The 9,966-nt window shown below is 36.1% G+C and overlaps 1 protein-coding gene across 3 annotated transcripts in view; it reads left to right on the top strand.

Annotated features, from left to right (window-relative positions):
• Window positions 1–295: 295 nt before the first annotated feature.
• Window positions 296–9,966, top strand: part of MMS22L (MMS22 like, DNA repair protein) — a 113,997-nt gene continuing 104,326 nt past the window's right edge. For 2 of the 3 annotated variants that reach the window (XM_054568868.1, XM_054568869.1), the window contains exons 1-5: window positions 296–459; window positions 1,557–1,682; window positions 3,335–3,384; window positions 8,661–8,748; window positions 8,844–9,021. In XM_054568868.1, coding sequence (XP_054424843.1) covers window positions 296–459; window positions 1,557–1,682; window positions 3,335–3,384; window positions 8,661–8,748; window positions 8,844–9,021 — 606 coding nt within the window. Of the gene's footprint in view, window positions 460–1,544; window positions 1,683–3,334; window positions 3,385–8,660; window positions 8,749–8,843; window positions 9,022–9,966 lie in introns of all 3 variants that reach the window. The other variant, XM_054568870.1, reaches the window with a different exon arrangement.

Here is a 9,966-nt window from a genome sequence, read left to right as displayed (position 1 = left end):
TCTTTCCCCGGCCCCGGGCTGCGGCAGGGCCGGACCTGGAGCGGGTAAGTTCCTGCTTCAGCCGGTCGCGGCTGCGTTCTGCCCACGTTCAGGCAGCCTTGATCTCGGGAAGTCCGTGGTGGAGAGTTGTGGGGAATTTGGCTTCTCGGTGTTTTTCTTTCTGCCGGGGAGGGGATCGTTTTGGTGACTTTCTGACGTCACCCGGCCTTCCTCCGGGAGTCTCATCACAACTTCTTTGGAGCCCGTAATGATAATTATAATGAACCCCCAAACATTTCAGGACATGAAATAAACAATGGATATCTGTTCCGCCGTGCCGACGTTCCTGACCGACAGCTTGGAACTGGAGCTGGCAACCGAATGGTGCAAACCCCCTTGCTTTTCTTGTGCTTTTGACAACAGAGAAGGAGGGGAACATTTTTCTGGAGAGTCCTACCTTTCCAGCGGAGCTCTTAAGCGGTAGGTAAAAGAATCGGAGACTTTGTTTCACTTTCATCAGATTTTTCATTAGTTTGTTAGAAATGATATTCAAGGTTTCAAGCAACTAAATTTTGATATTCAAGCCGTATTTTTGTCAATCGGCTTAGTACGTCAGACAGATGCAAACTATTAGGCTGTTGTTGGTTTCCTGGTTAAGAGCATACCTGAAAGATTTTTGGAGATGAAGACCTTTCTTGCTGCCTGATACTCTCTCACCTCACTGCTTCCTCGGCTTTGCCGGATGGAGCTGTGTTCTAATTTCCCTTTTACTTAAAGTGAATCCTGAACTACCTGGGCTTTTTGAAATGATGTTTCCTCCTAAAACATGAAATAATATTTTGGAGCTTCTCAGTGATATGTAAGACATGCACGTTTTTTGTTGCCCCAGTTCCTTCTACGTCTGTGTGTCACTACATACAGTAACAGAAGTCTTACAGACTTATTTTTTTTTAAAAAAACTTTCTAATAAATACATGAGATTGCGTAAGTTCACAGTCATGTTATTCTTCAAAATTCTTGCCTTGGACAGTTGTACACATACTGTTGTAAAACTGCTGTTACTGAAATATTTTGGGAATACGTTCTGAGGAAATTTTAATCAGAAAGGAAATAATTTTTGTTGGTTTTATAGTTGCACTTTGTTTGAGACCTTAAAAGAGATTACTCAGTTTGATTATGCTGTCCTCCACACATGGCTCAGAATAACTTATAACTTATAGCTGTTTTAAAAATTAAATGCCTCCTCAAAGAATGAAATTCTACATCTGAAGACCACAATAAAACACAGGCAAGAGCATGTCCTTTAGACTCCTTTTTTGTGTTTTACACATAAGTTACTTTGCTCTTTAGTTATACTTTTTTTTTTGATCAGTATACAGGATCAAATTTGTAACACCGTTCTAGCTTTAGTATTCCTGGATATGTGTGCAGTACCAAGGCATATCCTGACCTTGTATAATACAATTGCTGTCATGTCATGCATGTATGATATGGGTTCATAGAAGGTCAAAAAGAACATGCTATAGTTTAGGACTTAGCATACTTTTCATGAGATTTAATCATAGTTTTCATTTCAGATTAATTTTGAATCTTGATCCTTTACCAAATAATTTTGAAGAGGATACAGTGGAAATATTTGGCATTCAGTGGGTTACTGAAACAGCATTAGTGAATTCATATAGAGTGCTGTTTCATTTATTCAGGTAAGTTTTGTTTTTGTTTTTTTTTTTTAATTTCCTTGAAGTGCAGATGCTGTTTACTTTGTAAATTTATGTTGCTCTGTGGTTTTTAATACTGATATTAACAAAAACATCAGTAGAGTTGTGCATTTTGTTCACTTGATTATCTTAACAATAACAAAGCAGTAACATTTTATGGAGTAATAATTTTAATGAGTTGTTTTTTAATGAATATTCTTTTTAAGAATCTTTATTTGACATCGTGTATTTAAGACAAATATTTAAGGCTTTGAACTATATTATGGTTTTGGAAGAAGACCAAAATACTTTTGTTGCTTAATAGCTATAATTTTTTAATGACTTTTAGAGAATGAACTCATGCTTTCCAATATATCTTCCAGACTGTACAATAGAAATGTTATTAATTAATATGATTAATTTGGACAACTTTAAAAATATTTTAATGAAAAATTTCAAACATGCACAGAGATAGAATAGTATAATGAACCTGCACATACCTTCCCTTAATTGTAATAAACATTAAGGTTTTATCACGTTTTCTTCATCTCTTTCATCCCCTCTTATCTTTGGCGTAAGTATTTTTAAGCAAATTCTACGCTTCATGGGATTACATATTTCAATATGAACTTCTTAAAAAATAAGCTTTTTTCAAACATAAACGCTATCTTATCATAATGAACATTGTTGAAATAAAGTATCATTTAAAACCTAGTGGATATTCACATTTTAGATTTTGAAATGGAGTCAGTTACTGAGGGCAAATTATTATCCGAAAGTACATTAAAAGTGTGTATATGGTCCATTTAAATGGAAACGGAAAGGTGGAGGGATTTCTCCTCCCACCCTCATCCCATAGACCTTGTGAAGAGGCATCGCTGTGTTTGTGCCACGTTACGTATTTTCTTGGCGGAACTGGATGAGTGAAGATTCTTTAATTTTGAACATTACAGAATGAGTTGAGTCTTTATCCAGAACACAGGTCATTGATACTAGTCAATCTTTAAGGAGTTGAAAGGCAACTAGGAAGAATGGCAAGAGGAGATTACTATCAGGAATTAGGTGGAACAGTATAAAAAGAACTTTCCCTGATAACTCTAGTCTTTTTGAACTCCTACTGGATAAATACAAGGTCTGGCACAAATAACACCCCTTTTTATTACATAAAAATCTTTTATTACAAAATTATAAGCATGTAATTTGGTAACACAGTATCACACTCAAGCACACCATAGGACATTTAGGTGAAATGTTCAAATTGCTGTCCATCTCCTGCAAGACATTCACACACCCTGCCAACCACTCTCAATCTGCTGGACCAGACCGTGTATATGATACAGTTTAACATTTCATTATGTAACTGTTAACCTAGAGTATTTTATATAAGTATCCTAAACTTTTTGAAGATTTAAACAGTATCTAGTTGATAGTGAGATCTATGATATTTGATACAATTTCTGAGACATATGCAGCTTTTATTATATTATTCTTGGAAGGTCAGACAAAGGCATATTTTATCTTTTTCCAAAAAGATACCTTCACTACCTGAAGCTGACCTGTAATAAACATTCTTGAAGTACTGAAAACATTATTCTTGTAATTGTTACATGCTTTACACTATTCTAAAGTTAACTTTCACTTTACATTTTTTAAATTAGGCAACAACTGTATAACTTGGAAACCTTACTACAGGCCAGCTGTGATTTTGGTGAGTTGTGTATTAAAAGGTGAATTGTGTGTTTAAAAGGGAATTGCATGTGGGTTTTATGATGCATAGTTGGGATATCATAATAATATGGAAGAACTGTTAAGTTAGAAGCTCAGGATACAGTGTATTTAGTTTTCAGAAAAAGTATGACACTTAAATTTTATTGTAGCTGAGATTCATAGTACTTTTTCAGATCTGTAGGTAAAATTGATTTAAGGCTGAACATCTCTGAAGTGAATTAGTAACAAACTTTGGGGGTGCGAAGTGGAATAGAGAAGTCATAAGAGAAATACTACCAGACCTTATGCTCTCTTTTTGCTCTTCTTTTCTGCTCTCTGTTTTTTTTTTGTTTGTTTGTTTGTCTGCATTTGACATTTAATGGATTACTGATTTAGGGGCTTGGTACAGTTAAGTTGGTGAAGGGAGTCGAAAGGCATTCTGATTTAGTGCGGGCCAGCTTCTTATTAGTGATGTCCAGCAACTACTGATTACCTGGAACACATCTTTGGTCAAAGAAAGGTTTAGTGGCTTATTAAACCAAAGGGAAAATCTTCATCAGGAGGAACAGTTAGGACCTCTCCATAAGAGGGAGTAGGGTGGGGATTGTGATAGGGTCTGGGCTTGTGCCATCTGATTTTGGGTACAGTTTAAGGGGACTAGGATCTTGTTCTTGATTGGATGCTGTTAAGCAGGGGCAATTTGATTATTATGTTAATTTTTATATAGAAAGTAAGACAGATAAAGGGAGTCTCGGGAGGGTTCTAATTAGCAAAGAAGCAATCATGTCAGCTGGTAGAGGGAGATGTTCTGTTTTTATATTTTGTGTGATTGTATAATGCCCTGTTTCTGATTACAGAGAGGGTTTGTTACTGTCTTGTTTCACCATAATCCTGGATGGCCCTGATTATTTTTTAAAATTATTTTATTAAAGTATTGTTGATACAATATTATATTTGTTTCAGGTATACAATATAATGATTTGACATTTACATACCTTACAAAGTAATTACCATTAAGTCTAGTAATTGTCACTGCACAGTTATTACGGTATTAATGAGTCTATTCACTAGGCTGTGCATTGCATCCTTTTAACTTACATGTTTTATAGCTGGAAGTTTGTACTTTTTAACCCCCTTTACCTTTTTACCCACTCCCCACTCGCTTCCCTCAGGCAACTGTCAGTATGTATCTGTGAGTCTGTTTCTGTTTTGTTTTCTTTTCTTTTAGATTCTACGAATAAGTGAAATCATATGGTGTTTGTCTTCCTCTGACTAACTTATTTCATATAACATAGTATCTTCTAAGGTCCATCCATGTTGTCACAAATGGCAAGATTTCATTCTTTTTTATGGCTGAGTAAGAGTCCATTTTACATATATATCTCACATCTGTCTCCATTCATCTATTGATGGACACTTATGTTGCTTCCTTATCTTGGCTATTGTTATTTGCTTCAATGAACCTAAGGGTGCACATATTCTTTTGAATTGGTATTTTCATTTTCTTCAGCTAAATACCCAGAAGTGGAACTGATGTGTCGTATGGTAGTTCTATTTAAGGTTTTGAGGAGCCTCCATACTGTTTCCTACAGTGGCTGCACCAAATTACATTCCCACCAACAGTGCGCAGGGTTCTCTTTTCTTCACATCTTCATCAGCACTTATTATTTGTTGACTTTTCGATAATAGCCTTTCGGATGGGTATGAGGTGATATCTCATGCGGTTGGATTATTTTTGATATTTTATGAAAACTGTTTAACTTCAGTAAAAATAGCTGTCAGTGCTGTTTTATTTGTTTTGTTTTCTCAGTGCATGCCCAATAAGCATTGAGTATTAGTGTTCCGTTATCACCTGAGTCCCTGCTTCAGCCAAAGTCCTGGGTAAGCTGTAGACAACCATCAAAGTGGAAAAGTAGGCTGCTGAAGAGCTTGCAGCTGAGTAGATCATAAGGACACGCAAGCATGGTAAAGGGAAAAGTAGTGGTAGAAGCAGGTACCAGCCGGTACAGGAAATAAGGGCTTCATTTGCTTCTGTGCCTGTCACCAAGTGATGCCAGATCTTAGTCTCCCAGGATGGGGAGAAATTAGCGAGGCAGATTTTGGGAAGGTTGTGGGGACAGGAAGAGTTCCAGCTAGAGACAACTGTATTGACAAAGCCTTTGAGGTATGTAAAAACATAAAAGTTCGGGGAGCAAGAAGTAAAGAGTGTGTGTCAGTGATGAATTTGAAAGGGATGAAAGTCCAGTTGTCTTTGTAAACCACACCAAAGGGTCAGGATTATATTTTGAAACCCTGGGGAAACTCTAAAAGATTATAGTGGACTCAGCAAGAACATATTACCATATAGACTGACTTAATGAAATTGGGTCTGAGGAGGGCATTTATTATACAGGATTATTCCTTAAAAAGCACTTATTGACCTAAAATCGTACATTTGTTGAAATGGTTATTTGTTTCACCAATATTTTGGCTGCTTTAGTTTCTTAAAAAAACTTTTACTGATAGATTTGTTGGATAGGTTAACAGTATTAAAGATTATTCCTAGATTAGCTCATCATTGTCAAGCGCCTTTATCAGGGCTCTGTTAATAATGTCAAGGAGCTAACCTTGGCCCTCAGCCCTCCCCAGAAAGCCCTTAGGTGGGACACTTCCTGGGTGGTTCTTGTTCTCCTCCTCATTATGCTACTCAGATTGCTTTTCATTGAGGCAGAATAACATACAAAATAATGTGTGTTTTGCTGATACCTGTTCTTTTTTTTTGAACCTTTACTCGAGGATCTGTTGATTGATTTGAGAGAGAAAGAGAGGGAGGGAGGGAAGGAGAGAGGGAAGAAGGGAGGGAGAAACATTGATGTGAGAGAGAAACATCAATTGTTTGCCTTCCATACATTCCCCTATTGGGCATTGAGCCTGCAACCTAGCTATGTGCCCCGACCACAGATGGGACAATGCCCCAACCAACTGAACCACTGGTCAGGGCACTGATGCCTGTCCTTAAATATAAAAGTTTGTGTTAATCCATTTTCAGATATTATATTTTTTTGTCTATAGATGTTTCTCCATATAGATTTGGAGTTTAAAAAATATCTTCTGTTTCTGTCCTCATGGCTTTTTTTTCATCCATCTTGGACATACAGACTACACATATAACTGCTTTTTTTTAACTTTGTTGATTGCAGATTATTTTGTCATTGCTATTTCTGGGTCTGTTTGTATTGATTGATTTTTTTTCCTAGGCCTGTGTTATAGTTTTGTGGTTCTTTGAAGATCTAGTAATTTTTTGTTGTGTGATGGACATTGTAGATTTTACATCACTGCTTTCTGGATTTTCTTACATTATTTCTCTAACTAGTGTTAAATTTTGTCCTGGCTTGCTGTTGAATACCTGTAATTCATTGGATTTTTTTAATCTAGTTTTAAATATTGTTAAGACATAAAAGTAGCCTTTAGTCTAAGGTTAATTTAGCTTTAATAAGGCTAATGAGGATTCTTTTTGGTGTATTATAATTTTTCTTCATTCTTTCTAGTGGTAACTCAAACTGTTCCGTGGCCTGTGGAAGCTTTGTAGGGAATTGTTTCCTAATGTTTTTACCTGGCCTTAGTTGTTTTTTTTCCCCACTCATTCTTAAACAGATCAGTACTCAGCCAGAGAGTCAGTGGGGATCCTCTGTACATTTCTAGAGCTTTTTTTTGTGTTTTGGTAACTGTTTTCTTCTTTGGTATTTTTGTGCTATAAATTCAGACCATCTGTTTTGGGCTCTCTTTGGGTTCTCTCTCCCTGTGCTGCAGCCTCGAAATTGTCTTTCAGTGGGATGTGTTGGGATGGTAATTTTGTATTGCCTTGTTTCTGGTGCTTGAACACTTTTTTAATGTTTTTCTTGTCTTCTAGTTTAAGATGGGAGATGGGTAAATCTGATCCCTTTTACTCCATCTTGGCTGGACACAGGAGTTCACAGCTGTTGCTTTTAAGAGAGTACTGCCTTTATGGGTTGAAAATTGTGAAATTGAGAGATGATATGACTTTTGTAGGTGAAATATAATTAAGCTATAAAAATGCATGCACTGTTTAATATGTAGATATTTGCATAACCAAATATCTGTTGGTTTACCAAAGCAGTGGCCATGTCTGCCATTTAATTTCAAATTTAGAAACAAGTTTTCTTTATGTTTAATATGGACTAGAGTTTGCTGTCTTTCTCATCATTTTTTTCTGCTTTTGTTTAGTGATTGTCTCTTACTTATTTTTCTTACAGTGATTGTTATAGTACATATGTTTTGCACATAGTAACATTCCAGATAATTTTTGCTTATGTAAATGTTGAAGTGAGGGAAATATGGCATGGATTGAAGTTGGGAGAAAGACAATACTAATATATCACTTGGGGCCTTGTAAATCATTATAAGGAGTTTTGATTTCATTCTAAATTCAGTAGATAGCCTTTCATTGGTTTTGATTTAGGGGGAACAGGAATTTATATACATATATATATGTATAAATATATATGCATATATATTTAAAGCATATTTTGTATTTAGATATAGAGGGGCAAAGGAAGGTGTGGGAAGACCTATTAGGAGACCTGTTGCAGTAATTCAAGAGTTCATAGGGAAATGGATAGTTCGAAGGTATATTTTGGTCATAAACTTAATAGGACACTGGTGGGTTAGATATGAGTTTTAAGGAAATGGAAGAAGCAATGACATATAGGCAACTGCCGACACCAGTTGTAATGAGTGGAGAGACATGGGCATGAATGGGTTTTGGAAGAAATCAGGGATGTATTTGCACTCTGAGCAACCCAAGTACAAGATGGTGGGCAGTTTGACCTGGAAGGTCTGGAATGCAAAGGAGAGGTCTGGGATATAGGTAAACCTTTTCAAATTGTTATCACTTTGAAATAAAGGAACTGACCATACACACAGGAAGAGATGTTACAGTGAGGAGAGGACTCAGGACTGAGTCCTGAGGAGCCCCCACACTAGTAGTTGGTTAGAGGAGAAAGAAAGGACACGTGAGGAAAAAAGAAGACGACAGGATATGGTGTCAGTGAAACCAGGTGTAGCCAGTGCTACTGTGAGGACAAGTTACTTGAGGACAGATAGTATCCATTGATTGGACAACACAGATTACATTAGTGACCTTAATAAGAACAGATTTTTTCGGGGGTGGCAAGAATTATATAGGCATCATTGGAAAAAATTGAAAGAAAATTGCTGCTTGTTTGTTACTGCACTGATTATTTAAACTGTGATTAACATTATCTGTTTGGGTTTCAGGGAAGATATCAACCCTACACTGCAAAGCGGACAATATTAGGCAGCAATGCATAACATTTCTTCATTATGTTAAAGTTTTCATCTTCAGGTAGGATGTCAGGTAACTCTTTTGATTACAGCCTGAATTTCTGAGTGCATATTAATCCAGACTCTGGTTGTTCATGGTATCCAATTGTTTTTTAGGTACCTGAAAGTACAAAATGCTGAGAGTCACGTTCCTGTTCATCCCTATGAGATGTTGGAGGCAGAGCTTCCCTCAGTATTGATTGATGAGCTTCACGGATTACTCTTGTATATTGGACATCTGTCTGAACTTCCCAACATTAATCCAGAAACATTTGAAAATCAAAATCAGATTAAGGTTTGACTTATTTCATTTAATTTTTAAATTATTGGTTTTTTCTCCCTATGTGGAATGTTTATTCAAGAATGAATGAAAGTAGTCAAGAGTGCAGCTCTGGAACCAGACTGCCTGAGTTGAAATTCTGGCTTTTCCTTATATTAATTATGTGCCTCTGGGCAAATCATACCTCTTGCCTCAGTCTCCCCTTCTGTATAATTGGTATCGCTTCCTAGACTTACTGAGAGAATTAAATAAATTAAAATGAATAAAGCACTTAGAACATAGTATACACTAAATCAGGGATGACTCTTCTGTATTCCAATTTATAATTGCAAATATTTAAAAGTTTCAAATCAAATAAAATAACCTGTATTTTCTAAAATATATATCATTTTTCCCTACTTTTTATTATAGTAAAATTTAAGATTATCTTCAAAAGTTACATTTTCAAAACCATGTCATTTCGTTTATTCTGATTTTTGAGACTTTTTCAGAATATGATTAAGATTGTTTTGACTAATGCCCTATCCCCCTCTTTTTAAAATTTGTATTGATAGCATAATGCAGCTTATGGATATAATTTACAAATTCTCCATAGGATAATGTGAGTTTAGGTATATAACCAATTATACTTCCCCAAGGATTCCCTAAACTCTCAACCTCTTCTATTTGACTTAACCAATTTGAATAACATTTAGTTTTTAGGAACATGTCTTTGTCAAAATGTGAAGTACAATGAAATGTTTGTATGTTTCTGTGAAAATGAACAACAAAAAAATTGACTTTTTGAGGGATAAATATATCTAATAATAAAAGTAAATAGAGCCCTGGCTGGTGTGGTGTTGGTCGGAGTGTCATCTTATAAACTGAAAGGTCGTGGGTTCGACTTCCATCAGGACACCTGCCTGTGTTGCAGGTTCAGTCCCAGTCCTGGTGGGGGCATGTATCAGAGGCGACCAACAA

This window comes from Pteronotus mesoamericanus, unplaced genomic scaffold, assembly GCF_021234165.1.
Source record: "Pteronotus mesoamericanus isolate MK-2021 breed Mesoamerican mustached bat unplaced genomic scaffold, CSHL_Meso_final contig_20, whole genome shotgun sequence".
In the NCBI taxonomy this organism is placed as follows: domain Eukaryota; kingdom Metazoa; phylum Chordata; class Mammalia; order Chiroptera; family Mormoopidae; genus Pteronotus; species Pteronotus mesoamericanus.
Note: the sequence above shows the minus strand (reverse complement) of the source record. Positions and strands in the feature narration are given on the sequence as shown.